This window comes from Lagenorhynchus albirostris, chromosome 9 (assembly GCF_949774975.1).
Source record: "Lagenorhynchus albirostris chromosome 9, mLagAlb1.1, whole genome shotgun sequence".
In the NCBI taxonomy this organism is placed as follows: Eukaryota; Metazoa; Chordata; class Mammalia; order Artiodactyla; family Delphinidae; genus Lagenorhynchus; species Lagenorhynchus albirostris.
Window position 1 is genome coordinate 49514302 of NC_083103.1, and position 25368 is coordinate 49539669.

At 51.9% G+C, this 25368-nt stretch overlaps 2 protein-coding genes across 4 annotated transcripts; one reads left to right on the forward strand and one right to left on the reverse strand.

Moving 5' to 3' along the window:
* Positions 1 to 455: 455 nt before the first annotated feature.
* ART5 (ADP-ribosyltransferase 5) lies at positions 456 to 4077 on the forward strand. Of its 3 annotated transcripts, none has more exons than XM_060159871.1 (5): positions 459 to 829; positions 1146 to 1307; positions 2283 to 3012; positions 3599 to 3631; positions 3720 to 4077. In XM_060159871.1, exons 2-5 carry the CDS (start codon positions 1224 to 1226, stop codon positions 3791 to 3793), a joined length of 921 nt encoding a protein of 306 aa, XP_060015854.1. In that variant the 5' UTR covers positions 459 to 829; positions 1146 to 1223; the 3' UTR covers positions 3794 to 4077. The 3 variants fall into 3 exon arrangements, with proteins under 3 accessions (XP_060015855.1, XP_060015854.1, XP_060015853.1); XM_060159870.1 differs by having other exon boundaries at positions 467 to 829; positions 3717 to 4077; XM_060159872.1 differs by lacking the exon at positions 3599 to 3631 and having other exon boundaries at positions 456 to 829; positions 3717 to 4077.
* A 612-nt stretch (positions 4078 to 4689) lies between these two features.
* Positions 4690 to 23554, reverse strand: LOC132526508 (short transient receptor potential channel 2-like). The gene is given in 16 exon segments (XM_060160858.1): positions 4690 to 5081; positions 5998 to 6127; positions 8717 to 8795; positions 8918 to 9045; positions 9605 to 9797; positions 12947 to 13039; positions 14063 to 14143; positions 14145 to 14205; positions 14295 to 14486; positions 17429 to 17603; positions 18742 to 18810; positions 18812 to 18907; positions 19867 to 20079; positions 21750 to 22386; positions 22388 to 22455; positions 23534 to 23554. Coding segments are annotated over 16 exon segments (2628 nt in total).
* Between the last annotated feature and the right edge of the window lie 1814 nt (positions 23555 to 25368).

Consider the following 25368-nt stretch of genomic DNA (forward strand, 5'->3'; position numbering starts at 1 on the left):
GGGAGAAGCAATTCCCCAAAGCCAGAGGGTAGAGAGAAGACAAAGCCATGATACCAGAGGTTCAGGCTGCCAGAAAGCTCTTCCCAGAGCTGCTGATTCCTCAGCTGGCCCCTTCTCCCATTACCTCCCAGTGGGCATCTAAGACTCAGAGCCAGGTTATTTATAGGCAAGCCCAGGGAGGTGAGGGGGAAAGGCTAGTGTTGATAAACATGGGGTCACCTGAGTCTGCGAGGTCAAGGGAGAGAGGGTCTAGGGAGGGGCGGGGCTGGACCCTGAGGTTGTGAGGGAGAGAGCTCTGCATCTGGGCCAAGCTTGCTGAAGGGAAGGGGCATAAAGAGAAGGGAGTGGGGTGGGGGCCGCTAAGATGCTGGACCACACGTGACCCACGTGTTCGCCATATGCAAATTGTATGCAAATGAACGAGCGCGCAAGTGGTGACCTCTCGGCTGGCTGGACCCTCTTGGTCTCTTCGGCCTAGTTGTCTGGAGCCCGGGCCGTGGCGGTCAGTGGCCGCCCGAGGGAGAGACCACGTCTCGTAATTCCCCTCCTCTAGCACTGGTTTTGCTCGGAGAAAAGGGTCCTGGAGAAAGACCGCGCAGTCCTTGGGAAGGAGAGTTAAGTACGACCCTCAGCCCCGCCCCCCGAGCCCCAGTGTTTGTCGTTGGGGAAGAGAGGTGTCGGGTTACCGCCAGTGGCGCTATAATTAGCCGCGGGACTTCGTTGATCCGCGGGACTCCGGAGACAGGAGGCAGCACGGCGCCTCCGCAGACTTCAGTCCCCGCCGCCAGGAACCTTCAGTGCCCCTTCCCGCTCTCCGCCTCCGCCACCTCCTCCAGGTGAGTCCCCGGCTCCCCGTCCCCTCCCTTCTCCAAGCGGAGCCAAATTACCGCTCTCCCTTTAGCATTCCCGAGCAGAAGGTGCTGAGCACCCGGGCAGCTGGGAGGTGGGGGAGCTGAGACTGGGGTTGTGCTGGGGTGGAGGCGGGGGGTGGGGGGGTGGGGGGGTGGGTGGGGTGGGTGGAGGATAAAATCCAAGACCCGCCCACACACTTAGGGCTGCTCTGGGCACCGCCCGTGCCCCGCCGGGCCAAGTCTTAGACCAGGGACCCCTCACACTGTAGAAGAAACTCTCCAACTTTCTGTCCCCCAGCCCATCGAAGCCAAGACTCCACCGTCGCTGGTCCCACCCTCAGCGGGATCTCACTCTCCAAGTCTCCCAGAGGAATGATGTTGGTGGCTCTGTTGATCGCCCTTAGCTGCCTTGGCATCCACACTCTCAGCGGCATCCGCGTTTACGCCCCCTGGCAGGTAACTGGGGGGAACCATTTGCTGCCACAAAGGGAACAGTTGGGGTGGACCCGGGGCCTGACTCCTCAAAGAGCCTTCCCAGGGACGCTTCTCTATGATGCCATTCCTCTTAATCCTCTTCCTCTCAGGAACCTCCATCCCTGTAGGGAGCCCCAACTTCCCATTCCATCTCCCAGAACCCGACCTCCACCCATTGGTCCTGCTGTGATCCTCCTTCCTTCTATGGTCCTCCCTTGGGATTGCCTGCATCTTTCTCCTGTCACTTCCCATCTCCCACCACAGGCCCAGCCTAACAAACTCCTTTGGGCTACCTGTGTACTGCCCTCCCGCAGCCCCTCCCACACCAGGGCTTGACCTCCTCCCAGTCCCCACCCCCAGGTTTGAGGATGAGGGCTTCTCGAGCAGGAGAGGACTCAGAGCCTCAGAGCTGCCAGTGACTTGCTGTGGTGTCTAGCACCTGTGTGAGGGGGAAAGAACCTGAGGATGGGGATGGGGTCAGGTAATTGGAGACTGGCCATACGTTTGTATGTCACCTGCATACTGAGCCTTAGAGCCAGAACGGTGCTTGGAAGTCTTCCAGCCCCACGTCCCACTGAGTGCAGGAACCTCTCTAATGATAAATGACCCCTCTTAGTTAGTACACAAGTGAGGATCTATATGCTATCCTTACAATAACCCTGTGGGGTTGGAAGTATCCTCAATTTATAGGTGGAGAACCTGAGGTCCAGAAAAGTTAAGAGACTCGCCCAAGATCTCACAGCCCATAGGTGGTGAAGCCAGGATTTGAACCCATGTCTGTCTGGCTCCAGTGCCTGTTATTTAAGCCCTTGAGCTCTTGCCAAATTTCACACCCCAGATATTTGGGCATAGAAATGAGATTCTGTGTTTCTGAACTGATCTGCCGCCAGAACCTCTGCCCAGTATCCTGAACTTACACCCTTTCCTGTGTGGCCCCTCTCTTCCTTACCTCTATAGACCCAGAATGTTTCCATCCAGAACTTGAGCCTGGCTCCAAACACCTTCGATGATGCCTATGTGGGCTGCTCGGAGGAGATGGAGGAGAAGGCAGTCCATCTGCTAGCGGAGGAGATGGCTAACCATACCAGGCTGCGGGAGTCCTGGGAGACAGCCCAGAAGGCCTGGGAGCAAAGGTGTCCAGGGCTCAGCCTGCCTCCTGGCTTCAAAACCCAGCACGGAATCGCCATCATGGTCTACACCAACTCATCCAACCCTTTTTACCGGGAGCTGAACCAGGCTGTGCGGACAGGCGGTGACTCCAGGGAGTTCTACATGCAGCACTTCCCCTTCAAGGCCCTGCACTTCTACCTGACCCAGGCCCTGCAGCTGCTGCGGGGCAGTAGGGACTGCAGCAGGGAACCTGGGCAGGTGGTGTTCCGAGGCGTGGGTGCCATTCGATTTGAACCCAAGGAGCTGGGGGTCTCTGTCCGCTTAGGCCAGTTTACCTCCAGCTCCCTGGATGAGGCAGTGGCCCGCAGATTTGGTAATGCCACCTTCTTCTCTCTAAGGACTTGCTTTGGGGCCCCGATCCAGGCCCTGTCTGTCTTTCCCAAGGAGCGTGAGGTGCTGATCCCCCCGCATGAAGTCTTCTTGGTCACCAGTTTCTCCCAGGATGGAGCCCGGAACCTGGTGACTCTCTCCAGCAATAATCAGATGTGCAGCCACTTTAACTGCGCCTATCTGGGTGGTGAGCCATGCATGAGGGAAGCAGGACTGGCAGGATGTCCCTGATTTATTTCAGTCCCCAGGGCCTTCAGGAGACCCACGTGATTAATGGGGAAGTTGAGGGCTGGAAGTTAGCTGGAGTTATTTTTCTCTGTGACTCAGGTTTTGCCAGCTCAGAGAAGGCCCTATAAGTGTTTTCTGGATCTGTGAATATTCTCAGATGATTCTATAAAGGTCCTTGAACGTTTCCTTCTGCTATACAGTCTAAAAGACCAAAAGAACCTGGTTGAGAGGGGCAATAAGCAGAGGAAAGTGACAGGAGTGCTGCTTCAGATCTCAGGAGGCCCTGGGCGTAATAGCGTAACACATGCGCTATTCCCAAGTGCTGAGTCAGGGACAGAATGCGTCCAGGATGGTAGCAGGGATGGAAAGGCAATCTGGGAAGATTTCCTGGAAGAAGAAGGAGGAAGGGAAGTCAGAAGTTTGTATTTAGGACAAGGGAAAGCTAGATTGAGATTGGGAATGGCCGTGCCAGGGACTGGTGAGAAGGGAAGTTTGGGGTGTGAGGGTCTGTCTGCATGGAGGCCTCACTGTGCTGTCTGTTGCAGCGAAGAAGAGGCCGAGATGTGAGTCTGTGCCAAGTGAGTCACCCTCCTGCCCCTCCCTCAGCTGCTTTGACTCTCCCTGGCCCTGCTGACCCTTCACCACCTTTTCCTCTCTCTCCAGCAGGAGGACAGGCCGACTCACTCTCCAAGGGGGCCTTCTCTCTGCTCTCCTGGAAGGCCCTGCCCTTGGCCTCTTAGGGGTTCCAGCTCTTAGGAGCTGGGCTCTGAAAGTTCAGTGCCTGCCACGTAGGAGTCCTGGGAAATGATGACATCCATATGAAGATGGGAGGCTTTGAAGAGCCTGGAGAAGCCAGAACATGGTTTCGGACCCAGACCTAGCACCCCGGCCAGGATGTTGGCAGATCTGAGGCCATGGTAGGGTGGAGGGATCCCCGCTACGTGGTAGGGACTCCAGGGGGCAAGCAAGGGTAGTACTGTGACAGCCACTGGATTAAACAGTGTTGCAGTGTGGTGACCTCAAATTTCATGATTGGTTTGTTCCATGAGACTAGACCATCTGCCCTGCTCTGGCCATATGGGACTCAGGGACTGAGGGACTAAAAAGAATGACTTTTTGATCACTTTTAGACATGGTCTCAGTGCAGACCCTTGTCACACACTGTAACCTGCAAACCCAGACGCTTTAATAGACAGAGGTTCCTCACAACAGCCCTGAAGGGAGGAAGGGGGACAGATGGCTTCCTAGGCCACTTGTCAGATGAGGAATGCAGAGCCAAGGAAGGAAGCAACTTGCTGAAGGTCAGAGAGGTAGTGCTGAAACCAGGACCCTTACTTCCTAGTCCAGAACCCTTTCCACCAAACATCTGAAGGAACTCAAAGTAGGATCCTAAGCCCCAGATATCTGGGACCCCAGAGCAAGCCATTTCTCTCTGCCCTGCTCCCACAGGGTTCATTTTGGGCTTGGGGATCTCAAACATCAAGAGACAGAGATTCTCACACACTCTGGAGGCATCTGACATCCAGAACAGAGGCTTTATTGAGGCAAGGAAAGCAGCACGGGCTCCTACTGAGCCCCACTCTCACCCATCTGGGGTGTTCTACTCAGCACCAGAAGGCGGGACCCTCCCACTGCATCAGGACCCCTCCTTGGTTCCCAGGTCTTCCTCCTGGGGCACGTCCCCAGCCCCCTCTCATTCTTGCTCCCTGTGCCCTAGCACGTGAGCTGGGGGGGAGGGGCCAGACTCTCCAGATGCTGGAGTCCTGGCCTTGCCTGCGTCCTGAAGCCCAGTTTCTGAAGACACCTGGGTGCCTACAATCCCTGGCACTGTCAGCTCTGGGTTCTCAGGGATGGGAGGGCCCAGGTTCTGGAAGCTGTTGCACACTCGGCTTATGGAGCGACAGAGGATGCTGGCACCGTCTGGTGGCCGGCGCAGCCTTCCCTCCACCAGAGTCCGCTGCACACCGGCTACCTCGCTTTGCAGTCGAGATACTGTCTTGGTCAGCTCTGTCAGTCTGTTGCCCAGGTCTTGGGGAGGGGTGGGGCGTGGCAGTAGTGACGGGGAGGCCACTCAGAAGATGAGCCTGCCCTGGACCACTTCTACCCTCAGCACAACCCCGGGGGACATTTATGCCGGGGGTCCTAGGCAGGAGAACTGGAGGAAGTGAGGGACTGGCTTATGGCATGTGGGTCAGGTGGGCAGGCCGAGTCAGGCGCAGATGAATCAGCAGGGCTGGGGTGGTGGTGAGTTTCGAAGATACCAAGAAGGAAAGTCTTATGGACCAGAGAAGGGGTCAGGAGTCATAGGATGGGAAATTTTCTAATGAGTAGAGATTTGTACATCCGCCCCCTCTGCCTTCTTCCCCATCTACACCTGTCCAGCTCATACCCACCCTCAGAGCCCAGTTCTGATTCCACCTCCTCTTTCTCCAGCTTCTGGTACTCTATCCTTCTACCTTCCCATGAGCCTCTCAAAATGATAGACTCTTTCTCTTCTTTGGGCTCCCACTGCAATTTGTGTCTCTGTTTCTAAGCACTTTCTGCCTAGCGAGATGGTTTCTCTTCCTCAGCAGACTGAAAGCTTTCTATGTGTCCCTGCTGGGAACAAAGGGGACCTAGCAATGAACCCTGGTTGAATGAGTGAATGAATGAATGATGAATAAGGTGAATGAGTGAATGGGAAAGGGAGTGAATGAGAGAATAAATGAACACAAGAATGAAGGTGGGAATGAAGGATTAAATCAAGTGAGTGTAATAAATGTCTAAACAGGTACGAGGGTAATTGAGTGCAAGGGCCCACACGATCTGGGCAGGTTTTGGCTTCCAAGGGTGGGTCGGAGGGGGGCCACATAGAGAACTGCAGGCTGGTTGGAGGGGTGTGAGGCTGGGTGTTCCAGCTGAGCAAGGGACAGGAATGGGAAAGGCCTGGAGGGGAGCAACTAACTTTTCCGACGGGTCTCCTCAAACTCCCGCCGCGCAGTCTCTATGTAGCGCTGTACCAGAGCCTTGATGACATGAAGCCAGTAGGATCCACGCTCTTCCTCCCCAGGCCCTGCCCCTGCCCCAGGATTGGCCTGGGATGGGAAGACAGGAGGGCGAGAGAGAGTTTTCACCCCCAGCTTTTCTCTAGTCACTGCATCCTCCCCCAGGCAATAAAGATGGAGGCAAAGTCTGTGCAGACTTTTCTATCCCTGAAGGCCACACATCTAGACCCTCATGCAGACCTGGAAGGTAGTCTGGATGGAGGCCAGAAGGGGTGGAATGGCTGAGTGCAAGAGAACCAGGGTGGGAGGTGGGTGAGGGTTAGGAGGAGAAGCAGAGTGTGGGTAGAGAGAAATGCTGAGCAAGGCAGAGTTGAGCTCTCTCCTGCCACCAACCCAACCTTGGTTTTCTTGAGTTGAGTTAGTGCAGGTTAACCCTGTCCTTCAAATTCCGCAGAGGGGAGACTAGGGAATGTGGGGAGGCATCTCCTTGGACCAGCTCATGCATATGAGATGGAAATCATCATGCAAATTAGAATGATTAGTTCTGGGTCCAGTTTTAGGCCTCAGGACAGTACCAGGAGGGCAAGTCGGGCATCTGGGGCAGATAAAGGAGAGAGAGAGCAGAGGTGAAGTAGGCAAAGTGCTGGACTCAGAAGACAGGCTCAAATCCCAGCTCGGTCACTTGGCCACTGTGTGCCTCGAGCAAGCTACTCAACTTCTTCAGGCTGAAGGTCTCCAGATTTAAAGTGGAGATGGTGATAACGCCTACTTCCCAGGCTGGTACTTCCCTGGCATGGAGTAGAGGATCTCTAAATGCTTAGGAAATAATTATTTGTATTTATCTGTATTTATTTAGCTCTCTAAATATTTTATGGTTAGCCTATTTACTTTTTTTTTTTTTTCCCTCTATTTTTTGGCCTCACCGTGTGGCCTGTGGGATCTTACTTCCCTGGCCAGGGATCAAACCCATGTCCTCTGCAGTGGAAGTGCAGAGTCTTAACCACTGGACCACCAGGGAAGTCCCTAGCCTATTTACTTTTATAATGTAAAAAAGCAAAGCCTTTTCTTAAATATTTTAAAAGGAGAGACAGGATTGACAGAGATGGTACAGCAGAAGCATGAGAGAGAACGATGGGTCTTTTCAGCTGCAGAGTATAGAAAGCATATTTCTTGTATAAAATAAGGAAAAAGAGCTTTGGAAAAACCATTTCCTAAGGTGCAGGGTAGGTGGGAGGAGACACCTGATGGGGTCACCAAAGAGCAGGCTAGTGAGGTGGGGGGCAGCTGGAGGAGGGGTGGAACCTCACTGGGGGTTCAGTGGAGGGTGGGGGAGACCCCCAGCTGGCTGGTATAGTGGGATCCATCAGGACTCAGTGACTCCCAGCACAGGCCCAGAGAACTGAATACAACTTCAGGTGAAGATGCTGAGTTGCACCCTAGAGGGGAAGCAGCCCTGACATGGGGTCTGCAAATATGCATCACCTGACAACCTGGACAGGGCCAGGAAGTGGTCAGGGTGAAAGGGTGATAGTTCCAGAATGTGGAGTTTGAGATGCATTAGGGTGTAAGAGGTACCATGCAGGATAGCCTGGAGCTAGGATGGTGGGAACTGGGAACCCCTGGCATTTAGTTTCTTGTAAATGTCATGTTTTCTCCATGCTTTTGCACATGCTGTTTCCTGTGCCTAGAACTCCCTTCTCCACCGTACCTGCCCATCAACCTCCTGTTTATCCTTCAGGATTCTACTCTGCCCTCAAGGTCTCCGGGAAGCTCCCTGACCCCTGAGGCTGGGTCTGGGGCCTCTGGTCCCTGCTCCAATAGCCCCCTGTGCTTCTTTCTATCATAGGTTTGTCATCATGCACAATTACAGTCCATTTCCTTCTGATGCTCTAGACTGTCAGCACCTCAAAGGACCACCGTCCTGCATATCTTTATTTCCAGAATTGGTGTGCTTTGACAAGTGTTTGTTAAACAAACTGTTGACCAATCAGATAAGGGAAGGCCTTCCTCACCTGGGGATCCGGGGGCCTCAGAGCTTCAGAGTTGGCCTGTGGCCTCGCAGAGCTGACCTGAAGGCCCTGTCTTAGAGAGACCCTCAGGTAACATGTTTTTTTTTTTTTTTTTTTTTTTTTTTAGGTAACATGTTTTAAGGGGAACAGATAGGACCCCCTACAGACCTGGCAGTAATGCTATCTGAATTAGCAAGGGGTCCCATGCCAAGCCAGACTGAGTTAGGGAGCAGATAATGAGAGGTAAGTTAGTGCCTTGGAGGCCTGCCCTCCTCTCTCAGGCCTCAGCCACCTTCTAATTTCCAGTTTGTGGGGCATTCTCCCCTTGGCTTCTTAACACGTTACTTTGAAAAACGTTCAACGATACCTTGACCCAGTTTAGGGCAAAAAGTTTTGCCTAAAGCTTATGGGGTATTGGCAGCTTGGGAGGAGGGTGGCATGAACTTCTGTTCGAGCTGGGTGACACAGGATTGGAAATTTAGGAAATGGCCAAAGCCAGGAGGAGGGAAAGGCAAGCCATACGAGAGAGCAGGAATTGGGAGCAGGCTTTCTGGGAAACATACAAGGAAAGACAGACAAGCCAGGGGTGTTCAGACAAATGGACGGTATAGGCAATACAGCTGAAGACCCGGTGTGAGGAAGACCCACAGCAGGCAGAGGAGGTGCTCACAAAGGTGGGGATTGGGGGAGAGGCTGGCTTCTTGGCTTTGCAGCAGGAGCAGCAACAGCAAATGAAGAGGAAAATTCTCCTGAGAAATTGAGGTGAAGGGAGGGTGTTAGTTAGAGGACAGGGTCTAGGCTAATGGGGCAGGAGCTGGGATAGGGGTGCTGAGTGCTGGGGGGTTGGGAGTGAGAGCTCTGAGGTCATCACCTGAGAAGGTAGAAGGTAGCTTTGGGGGAGGGCAGGATGCTGAAGGGCACGGGCAGCGTCAGGCCCTCTCGGAAGTAGGACAGGTAGAGCTTGGAGCAAGCAAACTTCCACTCCACGTCAGCAGCGTCCTGGGGGCCAGGAGGCAGGGGCTCTGCAAGGACCACTTTGGTGCCTAGCCCTCCTGCCCACTCAGTCTGCCCCATTTCCCCCCAGCCCTCATGTCTCTTCTCCAACCTCTTTCTTCTCCCCATTCTTATCTGCACCTCCACCTATCACCCACATTTCCCCTGCCTGTACCCCCCTTTCCCTCTTCCTCCCCACCACCTTTCATGCTTCTGACATCCAGTTCCATCCGGACTATTCTCCAGCCACAAACCCTAACCCATCCATCTCCTTCCCTCTCCCTTCTCACGTTCCCACCTACTTTTCCACAACACATCCTTCCTCCCCATCGTAAGGTGAAAAGAGCACTAGACTTGTATCTGGAGAAAATAATAACATCATTAAGACCCTCAATCTACAGATGAGGAAAGTGAGGCCTAGAGAGGAAAACTTGTCTCCAGTCACAAAACAAGGCAGTAGTGGAGGCAGAGCCGGAACCCAAATGTCTCCACTCCTTGCATGCTATTCCTCTCCATTCCTTTCTCTCTTCTTCCCTCTGGCCTGAGCCACCCTCAGTTCATGCACCTCAGTCTCCTGGAAGGAGCTGGTGATCATGGCAATGAGCATGTTGAGCAGCGCAATGACCAGGACGATGGTAAAGATACCGTAGAGGGCCTGGCCCACCAGTTCCGGCACCAGAAACTGGGGCATGTCAACCATACTGTGTTCCTCCGTGCCGAACATCGTCCAGAACAGAAACTGGAAGGTCTCGTTGAAACTGGCATGGGGGGCTGAAGAGTAGGATGTGAGGGGTGGGAGATGAGCCAGAGCGCCACCCAGACCCACTCCTCCTCGCCCTCAGGACCCAGGCAAAGGCGCTGTGCTTCCACGAAGCCCGTTGGACCGCTTGTCATTTCTGATCTCCCGCCAGAATTTACTGAGCCTATAGCAGTGCCAGGAACAGGTGCTAAGGATACAGCCGTGAACAAGACAAGCACAGTCCGTGTCTTCAAGGACGTTATGTTCTGGGTGGGGAGCGGGGGTGAGATGGACACCAACTCTACAAACATCCCTAAATTGTGGCAAGTGCTATGAAGCAGCAGCACAGGATGTTATGGCCTAGTCTGGGAGCTGGGGAAAACTTCCTCAAAAAACATTCAAGCTGAGCTCTGAAGGTTGAGGGAATCAACCAGGGGGAAGGGAAGGAGATGTGAAGCGTGCCCAAGGTAGGGGAGTCTGGGGGGCATTTGAGGAACTGAGAGACGGCCAGCATAGCTCGTCTCAGAGGGCAAAGGAGAGAGAAGCTCGTGAGAGGGAAGCAGGGACCAACCAGGTCATGCAGGGCCCTGTAGGATAAAAACAAAGGTCCTCACTATGGCCTAGGAGCCTTAGGAAGCTATGAAGAATTCTAAGCAGAGGGGTGATCCCTGAATTACTTTTGATAAGATCACACTGGCTGCTGTGAGGAGAGTGGAAGAGAAGCAGATGAGAGAGTGGGGGCACGGAGACCAGTCAAGAAGCTGTTGCCATGGTCTGGGTGAGAGAGGATGGTGATTGGACCATGGAAGCAGCCACCCATACTGCTTCAGTTCAAGCCTAGATGACTGCAACAGTCTCCACAGCGGGTCTCTGGCCCCAGTCCCTCTCTCGTCCTTCCATCCTCCACACTGCACTGAAGGTGTTCTTTCTAAATGCTGATCTGATGTGCTGTACTTCTGCTTGTCAAACTTTAAATGCTCCTGACTACTCTCAGTCCAAATGCCCACCATGCAACGTACCTGAGGTTTTTAGCAAAAATACTTTTGACTTAATTAGCTGTCTCCCATAAATGAGCAGGGGGGCTCAGCCTGCCTGTGCTGCTGTGGAATGACACCAGGACCCATGAAGCAGGCTGGAAGGACTAGGTCCTGTCCCTGGCACTAAGATTCATGATTTCAACTGTGTCAGCAGACTTCCTCAACATCTTGAAGCCAGGATGGGAACAAGGATTCTTGGTAAGAGGATTGGTCTGAATAAAGCCTCCATTTACTTTGGAACCATGAGAAAGACTTGACCAACATCCACAGGCCCAACCATGGGTCCTTCAGGTTCATCATGTAGTTGCACTCAGGAAGAATTCATGATTGAACAATTGCTTGGGAGGCCATCCGGAGCTCCCTGGTCTGCTGGGCAAGCCAGGCTTCTCAGCAGGACCTTCATGGGCTCCGTGACCCGGCCCCTCTACCCTCTCCAGCCTCCCCTCTCAAAATCCCCTCTATGCACCAACCATGGAGGAAGTCTTGCTATTCTCCAAACATACCTCCTTGCCTTAGTATGTGCCCCCTTCTGCCCATAATGCTCTGTACCTTCTCTGAAGTTTACAACCTTTGTAGGTGGAGTCCAGAGTTCCCTTCTCTATGAAGTCTTCCCTGATCATCAAGACAGAGGAAGGGGCTTTCCCTTCTGGTTACCCTCAGCATAAGCCCTCCTTCCTCACATCACTCATCATCTCAAACTGAGCTTATTTGTGCACGTGGCTATCTTCTCCAGGAGACTGAGTCTGGTTCACTTCTGTCTGTGCTTCCAGTGCCAGGGACAGGACCTACTACAAAGAAGGTGTCATAAATGGGTGTGAACTCAAACAGCAATGAATGAATGAATGACTAAGAAAGTGAATGAATTTAAAAAGTGAGTGAATGAATGAGTGAACAATGAATGAGTGAGTGAATGAACAAGGAATTAGTTATTGACCATATTTAGGGAGAACTGAGTATCAAAAAGAATAATGGGGCTTCCCTGGCGGCACAGTGGTTAAGAATCCGCCTGCCCACGCAGGGGACACAGGTTCGAACCCTGGCCTGGGAAGATCCCACATGCCGCGGAGCAACTAAGCCCATGTGCCACAACTACTGAGCCTGAGCTCTAGAGCCCGCGAGCCACAACTACTGAGCCCGCGAGCCACAACTACTGAGCCCGCATGCCACAACTACTGAAGCCCACACGCCTAGAGCCCGTGCTCTGCAACAAGAGAAGCCACGACAATGAAAGGTCCGCACACTGCAACGAAGAGTAGCCCCCAGTCACCGCAACTGGGAAAAGTCCGCGCACAGCAACGAAGACCCAACACAGCCAAATATAAAAACAAATTAATTAATTAATTAACAAAAAAAGAATAATGACTGTAATGGATTATTATATTTTTTAAAAATCTTTGAATCCATAGTGATATTCAAAAAGAGTGGAGAAGGAAGCACTTCTTTATGGCAGAATGCCAGCAAAGAAATGTACAGGGAATGACAGCAATAGAAAATCAGCATCTTGAAACCACTGTTATAATAACTGATGCAGGTAAAAATCATCTGTAAAGGGACTTCCCTGGTGGCGCAGTGGTTAAGAGTCTGTTTGCCAGTGCAGGGCACGTGGGTTCAATTCCTGGTCCAGGAAGATCCCATATGCCGCAGAGCAACTAAGCCTGTGCGCCACAACTACAGAGCCTGCGAGCCACAGCTACTGAAGCCCACGCGCCTAGAGCCTGAGCCCTGCAACAAGAGAAGCCACTGCAATGAGAAGCCTGTGCGCCACAATGAAGACCCAATGCAGGCAAAAATTAATTAATTAAACAAAAATCATTTGTGGATGATAAATCCACTCAGAGCAAAGTTGCAAGAAAGTGGTCTAGGCACACAGTCTCAGCAACTCTCTTCATTACCACAAGGGTATCTCCTTTTCAATGGAGAGGTTCGCTAGACCAATGGGCCTCACCAATGGGCTAAACTGACATTGTGAGCCTCCTGATGTGATATGATGGAAAGTACACATCATCAATTAGGTTGCGTTCTTGCCAAAATTGCTTAAGTTGAATCTGATCATGAGGAAGAGGTGATTACTAAGCTCCAAGTTCACGGTCCCAGAATCCCACCTGCCCATCCTACCTCTGCCCCTGAGTACTTGCCCAGCCGCTCTGTCTCCTGGTAAGGCACGTAGATGTTGTTGAGGCCGCAGAGGAAGGCGGTCAGGATAATCGTGAGAATGAACATGAACCTGGCAGGGGGTGGGATGGGGGAGGGTCAGAGCAGGTCTCTTCCCTGGGAGAAGTCAGGCTCTGGGAAGAGAGATGGGGGTGATGGCTCCCAGTCTCAGCCTCTACTTGACAAGGATTCAGTGTGGTTATTATTAAGAAGAGAGAAATTAAGGGGTGGGAAATGAGAAGGGATTTAAAGGGTGCTGAAGCAGAAGCTTTCCCTTCAGAATAAAGGATTCTGGGTTGAAACAGTCAAAGCTGGGCATGGGTCAGGCTCCCAGGGAGGGACCGAGATGCTGAGATGTGGTACAAGGATGAGGGAGAGTCACAGAGTCCTACTGGACAGGATTTATCACGAGTGGAGTTAAAGCCACATGTGAGTTGAGTTGGCTGGCAACACGGAAGGCTAGGAGAGTCTCAGGGGTGGGATGGCAAGTTCTCCAAGCTGAGCTGAGCTGAAGATGTTCACAGATGTAACCAGGGCTTTTCCCATCAAGGGCACCCACACCTGTCCCACCTCAGGCAGGGTTTTCCCAGGGAAGCAGGCACGAAAAATGGGCTCTGATTAGGGTGAAAGGCCAGGTAGGCTGTAAATGATTAGATGATAATTACCAGGAAGACCAGATAATTCCATGAATTCCAAAAGCAGTTGTGCAGTGGAAACCATCCAAAGGGACCCCTGAGTCCAGTGCTTCACCACAAAGATGGGAAAACTGAGCCCCAGAGAGGGCCATGGAGACAACAAAGGAACTGGGACTGGAATGCCAGCCAAGGGCTCTTTCTGCTATTGGTGGTTCCTGATCTTTGGAGTCATGGGCCTCTTTGAGAATTAGATGAAAGTTATAGACCCTCTCTGCAGAGAAATGTACCTTTACATTTACATCCGAAAATTTGCCTTTAGTTTCAGGGTTTCCGAGGTCTCTGGAGCCTGTACAAGCAACGCAGGATAAGAATCCCTGTGCTAACTAGAGCTGGGAGCTTCAGAAGGAGATCAAGTGGGGTCCATCGGAGGGGAAGATGCTCTGAGCAGGGGCAGTACGCACCGGATCATGTCGTCGATCATCCTGCCAACGGAAATCTGCAGGGTGCCCAGCGACTCATGGGCCGGCAGGACGTAGGCCAGCGGGTGAAGCAAAGAGCACCTCAGCCAGGAACTCATGGTCTTCCGTGAGCCACTCACTCCGTTCTGTGCAGGTGGAACGGGGTTGGGGGGTGGCCGAGAACCAAGGAAGGGAGGGGACTGGGGGACTCAGGGCTGAGCTGGGAGGCACTCACCAGCCGAGGTGAAGTAGCGGCAGGCAGCCCTGTCCGGGGCATCCCGGCAGCGCCTGTAGGCCAGCCCGGCCAGGAGCACGAAGGCCGCCAGGTACAGGGACAAGACGACCGTGTCCAGGATGTTCCACCAGTCCAGGAGGTAACTGCACAGGCCCTCGATCCACACTTCCTTACACTCAAACCACAGGAAGCCTGAAGGAGGTGGTAGGGAGCCAGGGCAGGGTGAGGCGCCTCCTCCGTCCAGGTCAGAGCTGGGTTGCAGGTATGGTTGTAGGGGGAAACTATCCATGGGGTGGGAGAACTAAGATATGAAAGGCATGAAATGGATAAAATGTAGACGTTTAGTCTGCTGAAGTACAGAGATCTTACGTGAAAGCAAAAAGAACTTCTGGCTGATGCAGACTCAGCTGCCACGGAGCCTGTGCCACTGATCCCAGTTGGCTGATAAACTCAGAAAGTGAGTAACACCTTGAGAAGCTGGTTATTGGGAGGGAATGATGGAAATCTGCTTCCCCCTTCCCTCCACCAAATATATATTGGACAACTATGTCAAGAATATTGATTTGAAGGGGCTCCAAATTATCAACCTGCTCCTTATCAGCCCGGGGCCCAGGGCCTGACCTGGGGATGGAGGGTCTCGGGAGCTGGACCCCATTAGCCAGGTGACACTGCCATGTCATACCCTTCTCCGTTCCCTGGATACAAGCATGTGCTTTTTTACTCATGGTTCTGTCCACCTAGAAAGCCCTTCCACACCCTCTTGAAGGCAGGCTCGCCTTTGTGGCCCAGGACAAATCTTACCTCCTCTGTGAAGCCTTCCCTAACCGGGGGAGTGAGTTCTCACGGCTCTCTTCAGACCTCTGTGATACCATCGCTGTGGGGCACTGCAGGATATCTCTTCCTGGGTCCACCCCCCGTCCCCTCCCCTGAACTTTGAACCCCTCAAGGGCAGGGACCATGGCTTATTCACCTCCTTGTCCCCGGTGCCCAGAACAAGGCCCAGTAGTTACTATTGAATAAAAACTGATTAAGCTCCTACCATGTGCCAGTGGGATCCTGTGGTGAATAAGACAAATACAGTCCCTGGCCTCCCCGGGTTCATAATCTAGTGAGGGAGGCAGGCGAGTAGCCAAGTCGTTACAAGCCAGTGTGGTAACTGTTAAGGTGGAAAGGAGGGGAACAGAGGCTGTTGTGAGAATGTTTAGGAACAGATCCTCACCCTGATTTGGGGACCAGGGAAAGCTTCACTTCTCCCAGAAAGTGACGACTGAGCTGAGACCTGATGGAGGAGTAGGAGCCGGCCAGGTGAAGGGGCAGCACGGCAGGGAGAGGGCTGTGGGGAAAGAGAACGTGCGCGGGCCTGGAGACAAGCAGTGCGGGCGAGGTGAGAACTGCATCCATTCCCACGGCAGCAGAGGATGGATGCTTATTTAAATACGTTGGATGTGCAGAAGGAACCCTATTTAGTTTATCTGTGTGTTCTCAGGGCTTCACTCACAGTAGGGCAGCAGCAAGGGTTTATTGCATGAAGAAACAAGGAGTGTTCTTTTATTTATTTATTTATTTATTTTTATTTAGCTTTGGCTGTGTTGGGTCTTCACGGCTGTGCGTGGGCTTTCTCTAGTTGCGGCGAGCACGGGCTACTCTTCATTGCGGTGCGCGGTCTTCTCATTGCAGTGGCTTCTCTTGTTGAGGAGCACGGGCTCTAGGCGTGCGGGCTTCAGTAGTTGTGGCTCACGGGCTCTAGAGTGCAGGCTCAGTAGTTGTGGCACACAGGCTTAGTTGCTCCGCGGCATGTGGGATCTTCCCAGACCAGGGGTTGAACCCGTGTCCCCTGCATTGGCAGGCAGATTCTTAACCACTGTGCCACCAGGGAAGCCCAGAGTGTTGTTTCTTAAGACTTCTTCCCCCGTGGGCAGGAACTGTATTGGTTTCATCTGCACCCAATACAGGTCAATAATATTTAGTAAATAACTGCATGAGAAACTTTTCCTCTTGCATGGCTCTTGTTTTCTTCCCCAGAGCTTCTTGGCCAAATAGTCTTTCAGGCCTTACTGACTGGCTTGGTACAGGGTAGAGTAGCGGACTTAGTCTACTGGTGTCTTGGGAGTTTGCTAACTAAGCTAGAGACAAGTAAAGGGAAGACAGATGAGGAAGGGACCCCCAGTCCAGCTGCTGAGCTGACCAGCCAAATGCTCGGTAGAGCCCTGGAGGTTACTGTCAACTGTATTTGCTGAATTGTTTGAGAATACTCAATTCTGCTATAGAAGCTAAGAACACCAATGGAATGGCTGGAACTTATGCATTAAGCATATATAAGTTAGTTATCTGGGTGACATGTTGGACAAATAAAGCAAGTAGAGCATATGTGTGTGAACATATGTAGAATATTTAGGGTAGACACTAAATATTAATAATACGCTGAATATACACAAGGCAGATGAGGCCCTTAGGATTCATCAGATCTTAAATCAGCTCCCCACTGGTGATACCCATTCTGGCCTCACATGTCCTCTGCCCAAAAATTGCGAAGAAAAGTCACAGCTGTTCACCAGGATGATTAGTAAGCTACAGCTGTGGTCAGACATACTTTCCCCTGTGTTTCTCCTCCAATCAAGTGGTGGGGCCAGGCTGCTTCCAGCTGTTGTATCCTCTGCTCAAACCTCAACTCTGGTCCTCAAAACACCACCATCATAAGTACACCATTTATGGGTTTAATAAACTGTATGATTCAAGCAAATTAATTTGGTCTGTGAGCCTTTCTGTTCCATGACCTTCGGGATAGATTGCCTGGTGGTGTACTTGCTGGCTACCATTACACCAAGGTAATCTCCCACCGGACACAGTGGACCAGTGTCTTATTTGTGGGAGGATATGAACATCCAGAATGGGTAGCGACTGGTGCCAGGGTAGGGGAAGAATGGGGTCCTTGCTCAGGGGGTCTATCACAGGGCTAGGTCCCCTGATTAGAGGTGAAGAGGAAACCCTTGGTGGACCAGAGCCCGGAGGGGTCTGGTTATGTGTTCAGGGAGAATCTACAGGGGCAGCCCCCCTCCATGGGGGTGCTTACTGTGAAGAAAAGTGAGGGGGCCCCCAAGGGGGTCTGCCACAAATAAAAGGCCCCACACATGTACCTGCAACCCAAACCATGTGTAGTAAAGTCTCCCAGACACTGTGGCTGCGGCCTCGGGAGGTACTCAGCTGTGTTTCCATGACCAGGGACTCTCCCAGCAGGAAGATGCGGAACCACAGATAGGAGGCCGCGTGCAGCAGGAACTTCAGCACCGGGATCTTCATCAGGCAGCCCAGCTTGGGGGAAGGAAGGAGAGCAGGGCTCTCAGAGTCCTGTTCAAATCTCTCCCCACCCTGGATAACTTCCGGGATGCTCAGCCCCCACATGTCTCCTCCTCTCATTCACTCACTTATTCAGACATTTATGAAGAATGTACTGTATGTTAGGCCTTCCCCTTTCGTATCTATTTTTTCCTTCACAACCGTATGAGGTGGGTATCGTTATTCCCATTTTTTAGCTAAGGAACTGAGGATCACAGAGATAAAGTCACTTTCCCCGGGGGGTCCCACAGGCTCTTCAATCACAACCATGTTAAAAAGAAATTCATCACTTTTGATCCCAAACTTGTTCCTTCTCCTCTTCCTCCTGTTTCCCCATCTTAGAAAACGTCCTGGCCACCCAGACCAGGAAGCTTAAAGGCATCTCTGCATCCTCTCTCTCATACACTCTGACAGTCCCCCAATCCATCCTTTACACCACTAGGAGAGAGAGCTTTCTAAAACACAAAACTAATAGGATCTCTCACCTCATTACAGTCTTCCAGTGGCTCCCATCATTGCATAAGGCTCTGTGGGACCCGGGCCCCTGCTTACCTCCTACCACTCGCCATTTGCACTTATGCTTTAGCTACATAGAGTTCCTCTCAGTCTCTAATAGTTTGCATTCTCCCTCCCTGGGCCATTGATGGACATGCTGTTCTGCTTCCTGGAGCACTGCTCACCCTATTCCTCCCTTGATTTACAGGTGCCTGGCTTGCTCTTTATTATATCCCCAGCACCAGGCACGATGCCTGGTTCACAGTAGGGTCTCAAGGAAATATTTGTTGGGTGAAGGAATAGAAATATCTGGGTCCACAAGAGCTCCCAAAGAATCTGTAGGTTGGGGCAGAGTCTCTTTAGGAGATTATAGGGCTGTATATACGACTCAGGCTTCGGAGGCAGAGAGACCTCAGTTTCAATCCTGACTCTGCTATTTACTGTGGACAAAAGAGCATTCTGTTCCTTGTGTCTCCACTGTAAAATCCAGGTGCAATGCCTACCTTCCAGGACCACCTCAAATTACCTGATGGGAACATTCCCAAAGTGCCTGGCCCAGGGCCTGGCATAAAGCAAGTGCTCAATAAATGACAGTTATCATTACTTCTATTCTTAGTACCCGGGACTTGGGCGCCAGCCAGTGGCCAAGGCAGAGGAAGGGCGTGGTGAGGACGATGAGGAAGGCGACCAAAGAGCTTCCAGATACTGGTGCTCCCACGCCAGCCAGCCAGGCTCCCATGCCAGATGGAGGACAGGACCTGCTGGCAGATGGGGGGTGCTACAAACTAAGCAGAGATGGGAGTGAGGAGAGGGGGTGGCCACCAGCCAGGGAGGAGGAAGGGGAGCTAGTTGGGTGCACTGACTTCCCTGCCATAGAGGTTGAACCATGTTTTTTTTCTTCCCAGGCCAGCCAGCTCAGAAGAGAGGCAACCCACTTGCCATGTGACCTTGGGCAGACCCCACCCCTCTTTGGGACTTGGTTTCCTAGTCTATGAAGAAGTTGAATTCAAAGATTTTCCTGGACTTTCCAGATCCTGCATTCCTGAATCTAAGTCAGGCAGTGGTGGGTGCAACTGGGTACCCAGTCCCAGAACCCGCAGGATTCCTTGTCTTCTTAGAGACGTGAGGCACCAGCCTTCATGGTCTTGAGGAGGGAGGAGCAGGGAAAGTGGGCTCTGGTGTCTTAGGGAGCCATTGTGAAGGAAGGTTTTTGGCTAAGCTCCTGGTGGGCTAGGATATCTAGGGTAGGTGAGAGGGAGCAGTAAGGGGGGGGTAGGCTAGAAGGAGAGCATGTCTTAGGCTTAGGGGACAGGCGTCTAGTGCAATGGGGAACCATGGAATCACTTGACCCTTAAGCCCTGAGAGATGTAGTCTAATCTTGCTGAATAGAGTGAGATACTGAAGTCTAACAACAGAAAAAGACCACACCAAACCTACTCAGCAGGCCAGAGGCTGAGCTGAGGGTAAGACCCAGAAGTCTGTTCTGAAGGTGGGGTCTGGGTGGGTAATGGGACTTCCAAGGGCTGGGGAGAGGTTAGGGACTTAGACTGAAGGTAAGAAGGGCAGGTGGGAGACCCACAGAATCAAGGGTCTAGATAGAAGCGTGCTCAGAATGAAGATCTAAGAGGGGTCCTGAGGGCAGTGAAAGGACTTGCTTAGGGTTGGAGCAGGGACTACGTAGAGGTGGCAGGGCAAGGGGTCAGGGCAGGGCGGGGGAGGAGGGGGTGGGTAGGGCCCAGCTGACCCACTTCTGGTTGTAGGTGATGGCCAGTCGCAGCCTCGCCAGGTTGGGGATGCTTTCCTCAAAGGCCTGGTCCAGACCCTCGGCCTTGGGCTCAGTCTTGCTGTCCTTGCCCAAGTCATCGAGCACCGCAGCGACCTTGCTCTGGTTCTGGCACATGCCCAGCAGTTCAAAGCCGTAGTCCTGGCTCAGCGACTCCAGGGCAATGTACTCAGGCTGTAGGGAGGAAGTCCGTGTGCGCCTGCCACCCTGGGGGCCCAGCCCCATTAGGTCAGCCCCCACCCTCCCAAAAGTGGGTCTGGGCCACTCTGTTCTGCCCTCGGCCGTCACTTCCCCACAGCTGGTGTCACCCTGAGTCCTCTATTCCTTTCTTCCCTTCCACCCCACCTATCCTCTTGGCTATAACGAGGCACTTCTTGGGTCAACTTTGCTTCTCTGTCGCTGCATCTACCTCATTGCTGAGTCATTTCAACTCAGACCCCTCCGTCACCTTTGTCCACCCCTTGTACTTCCTCCTCCCTATTCCTGTCCCACTTCCGCTCCTATTCTTCATGCCTTCTTGGGTTAATTGAATTACTTTGTTGAGCACCTACCTTATATGAGAGCCCGTGCTGGCAGTTTTAGGAGCTGCAGACACGAGTGGGCAGTTCTTGTTTCCACTTTACCCGTCCTAGCCTCAGTTTTACTTGGGGCCCTAACACCAGAGAGAATCCAGGCTAGGATTTTAGGAGGCTAGGTCTGAGGCCCAGCATGGTCCCTCAGGTGGTGTCACGCTGGGTAAGGTATTTCCCCTATCCAAGCCTCAGCCCCCTTGCCTGGAAAGTGGGGATGATCATTCCTGCTGCCTCCTTCCGTGGGCTGCTACGAGGATGAGGGATGGTCCTTTGGAAAGGGCTGCTCTTCCCTGCTACCTGTGAAGTGGAGGCTCTTCATTCCCTGATCCTTCTACAACTCTGGAGAAGCAGCATGCTCTTCCCTGAGCTCGTCTCGCACAGGTCATCCTGCCCTAGGACTCTGTTAATATCCTTGTTTGTTTCCCCACCTAATGGTAATCTTGACCATGGGAACCAAGTCTGCCTGGCACAGAGGGGATGTCAGTGGATGAGTGATGGATGGAACTGGACTGGTGAATTCAAAGCCCCTGACCAGCCCCTGCCTCCAGGCCTCCCTGGCTCCCCTTCACGCATTCTGTCTGCACAGGGTTCCTGCACTCATCCCATGTCTACTGTTACTAGCCGAGAGTCTTTGCTTGGACGGAATCCCTACCTCAAATATCCTCCCTACTCCTCTTCACTTGTGTTAAACCACCTCGTTTTGTAGCCAAGATTAATCCCACTTCTTCCAAGGAGTCTGCCCTGCACACAACATCTGTAGCTTCCTGACCTCTTTTCTGCTCCTTAGAAGCCCTCTGGTACCATCCACAGAGACCCTGAATGAAGCTGAGCATCCTGGGAGTCTTGTCCGCCTCTCTGCCCTCTCTCTCCCTGCTGCGATCACAAGCATGAGGCCCCAACGCACAATGCTCTAGGTGGGACCACACAGTAGGTATTCAGAAAGGACAGGTTCTACTGAATGTCATCTCTAAGTCCGTCCAGCTGCCTTCCTATCTATGTTCTCTCTCCTCCCTCAGACTGACCCAGGAGACACCTAGGATAGGGTCTGTCCCACCCCCATAAGACTAGGTACCCCTAGAGTGACAGCTGTCTGCAATTAGAATGAGATCCCCCTCAGGGTGGAATTCTGCAGCTCCCCATCAGAATGGAGGTTTCCTGAGAACATCTTTCTGTTGTTTCCCTCTTCCCAGAACACCCACCACAGGCCCGACCACGCCCCGGTGGAGGACAGATACGGGACACCAAGGGCAGGGGAAGGGAACAGAAACCAACCTTAAACTCAGGCTCCTTGTGGGCAAGGCGCCTGAGCTCGCAGCTGAGCTGGAAGGCAGCCAGCATGGCGTCCTCACTGGCCAGTGAGAGGTGGGCGCAGCTGGCAATGCCATGACAGGTGTTGATGCGGGACAGGGAGAACTGGAGCAGATCACAGCAGCATGTGTTGCTGCACTCGAGGCAGGCACAGGAGACAGGGTGGGGCGGGGCGATGCTGTGGCCCTGGTCCATGAGCAGCTGGGCGATCTCATACAGGTCCTTCTGGCAGGCCAGGGTGAGGGAGGTGACACCAGGGGCAAAGCGGGGGCCATCGACTGATGAGTCAAAGAAGGCCAGTGAGAAAGACCTGGTGTCCACCTTGCGGCCCTTCTCCCATTCCAGCCAGGCCAGCAGGCAACGCACCACTGCCGGCTGGTTTGTGTCCACAGCCACCAGCAGGGCCTCGTGGATCTGCCGGAAGTCGAACTTGACACTGGCCAACAGCACACCACTGATGGCCTTGTGGCCCAGGTGGATGGCCAGATTGAGCGCCTCCCTCCAGCAGTGGTCCTCAGCCTCCTCCACATTCTGCAGGGGCCCGCCTGACCCGCCGTCTGTGGTCTCAACCCGCAACTCCAGCAGCTGCTACACCAGGTCCAATGGCACCCAGCAGCGGAGGTGGGAACTTAAGCTTTCTGTTCACGATCTCGGTCCACTTAGGCTGAGGCTGGATGAAGGAGTAGAGAGGGTGGGACCCCGAGTCTCCAACCTCCTTTGCTTTGGGGCCTCCCTCACCCTTCCACCTTCAAGCCCTTAACCCTCTATACCCAGGCAACATTATAGTCTTCCTATCCCAAACACACAATAACACAAATTTCCATTTTTGTTTTAGGTAACACTTATGTAGTGCTTAAGTACAGGTAGTTTTCAAAACCCTTCATAAGCAAGTAATTCATTCAATTCTTAAATATCCCTGTAAGGTAGGAGCTATCATTCCCTCTTTAACAGGAGAAGAAGCTGACATACAGACATGCCAAACCACTTAACGAGGTGGGCAGCCAGGCATTCTGGCTGAGGAGGTGGTATTGCTAGTTACTTTTCCATGCTACTTCTCAACTCAGATAGAAATTATTACTAGTAGCTTTGGGATTTCTGGAATCTCTACTTCTTCAAAAGCCCCCAAATGTGGGATATGAGAATGTAGGTAAGTAAATACTTTCCCTCTTTTAAGGAAAATAACAATGCTACCACTTTTATCTGTTTTACTCTGAAATTAAATTCTACATTAGGGGCTTCCCTGGTGGCGCAGTGGTTGAGAGTCCGCCTGCCGACGCAGGGGACACGGGTTCGTGCCCCGGTCCAGGAGGATCCCACATGCCGCGGAGCAGCTGGGCCCGTGTGCCACAACTACTGAGCCTGCGCTCTAGAGCCTGCGAGCCACAACTACCAAGCCCACGTGCCACAATTGCTGAAGCCCACGCGCCTAGAGCCCGTGCTCCGCAACAAGAGAAGCCACCGCAGTGAGAAGCCTGCGCACAGCAACGAAGAGTAGCCCCCGCTCACTGCAACTAGAGAAACCCCACGCAGCAACGAAGACCCAATGCAGCCAAAAATAAGTAAAATAAATTAAAAAAAAAAAGAAAAGAAGAAAGTAGTTTATTAAGTCAACATAATTCTAATCAGAATTCCAGCAGAAGTTGCTGGCAATCACCACAAAGTCATCAACCAATAAAGGGCCACAAATTGCTAAGACAATTCTAAAAAGATGGATCAAAGAGGTGGAGAACAACTCTGAAAAGAATTACGAAATCACAGTATTTCAACATATGGTCTATAGAAACAAGCAAATAGATTCCAGAAACAGACTCATATAAATGGGAATTTACAACCTGTTAAGTTGACTGTAAGATAGAGCACGATTTTGTCAGAAAAAGATGAAGTAATAAATGGTGTTCAGAAAACTGGTTCACACCTAGAGGGATGGGATAGGGAGGGTGGGAGGGAGGCTGAAGAGGGAGGGGATATGGGGATATATGTATACATATAGCTGATTCACTTTGTTATACAGCAGAAACTAATACAACATTGTAAAGCAATTATACACCAATAAAGATGTAAAAAAAAAAAAGAAATAAAGAAAACCGGTTCACAATGTGAAGAAAAATAAAAGCAGATCCCTACCTCATAACATATTTTTAAAATTTTACTCAAATGGATCAAAGATGGAAATATGAAAAATAAGGTAACACAAGGTTAAAATACAAACGACTGACTGAAAGATATCTGTAACACATATAAACTTGGATAGTATGCAGAAGTACTTTTATTTTATTTTATTTTTGTAAAGAGGATTCGGGGACTTCCCTGGTGGCACAGTGGTTAAGAATCTGCCTTCCAATGCAGGGGACACGGGTTCCATCCCTGGTCAGGGAACTAGATCCCACACGCATGCTGCAACTAAGAGTTCGCATGCCACAACTAAGGAGCCCGTGAGCTGCAAACAAGGAGCCTGCCTGCTGCAACTAAGACCCAGAGCAACCTAAGAAAATTAAAAAAAATTTAAATTAAAATAAAGAGGATTCAATAAAATAATTTACGTAAATACAAAGGACAGTGCCTGACACTTAGTAAGCTCTAATAAATATCTGTGACTAACCTTACCTTATAGATAATATTATTAGGAATGCTTTGATAATATGGAATTAGCTGAGTTGAACTGGGGAAAGGAGTTGTGAGAATGTTCCCTGAAGCTCAAAAGTTGACAGTCCTGGTTAGGAGGCAGGGGGTTGGAAATGAGTTAGGAAGCTATAAGTCGGGGTGCAGCATAGTGAATAAGGTGTACAGGACGAGGGTAAAGGTAGGAGCTGGGGACGCAAAGTGTGGGCATAGGAAAGAGTACGGAGCTGTGTGAAGTGGATCCTGAGGCGTGAGAGCCTAAGAAGCAGTTGGGGGCCGTGCAAGTCCCGCAAGGCTCTTCAGCTCTCAGCTTCGGAAGCCTAAGCCGCTACTTCCACGGCTCCTCGGAATGCGCTGTTCTGTCCACTTCCTTGATGGTCACCCTTCCTCCCTTTTGTCCATTCCCCTCCCCATCGACAACCCCAACGACCCTCACCCGGGATAATGGGCCTCGAAGAGCCACCTCTGCCTCAGATCCTGGGCCACAAACCCATTATCCTGCCAATTCTGCTCTCTGACCTCCGCCTTCTGACCCAAAGCGCCACTCTTCCGCCTCCCGAAGTCCGTGAATTCGTTCTGGGGCCTCAAGAAGCCGCTGTTTCCGGAAATGACTCCCACCTAGGTAAGAAGGCATGTGCTATTGCCAGGAAAATACATTCGGTGGTTTATGTATATTTCACTCGTTACAAATCTCCTCTAGAGAGAGCGGAATTTAAACTTCCGGGTCAGCTTCCATGCATTCTAGGAAATGTAGTCCTTAGTCTCCACGCTTCACTCCTGTTGCCCAGAGTGAGGGAGCGTCGCGAAAGTAGACGGTTTAGGGACCCTTCTCTTTGGCTCTCCAAAGGGGGAAATTGGTGAAATATTTGCACTGAAAATAATATAAGGCCGATTTCTCATTTTCCAAGAACTCTCCTCCGCGGAAGGTTAGAAGTATACGGGATCCGTCCCTCCTTGACCTTTA

What these genes read in the sequence shown, in the direction of transcription:
- ART5 (XM_060159870.1), top strand. Translation starts at nt 1,224, where the DNA reads ATGATGTTGGTGGCTCTGTTGATCGCCCTTAGCTGCCTTGGCATCCAC. An exon ending in TAACTGCGCCTATCTGGGTG is followed by an intron (nt 3,013 to 3,598) that starts GTGAGCCATGCA and finishes TGTCTGTTGCAG; the next exon opens with CGAAGAAGAGGCCGAGATGT. An exon ending in GAGATGTGAGTCTGTGCCAA is followed by an intron (nt 3,632 to 3,716) that starts GTGAGTCACCCT and finishes CTCTCTCTCCAG; the next exon opens with CAGGAGGACAGGCCGACTCA.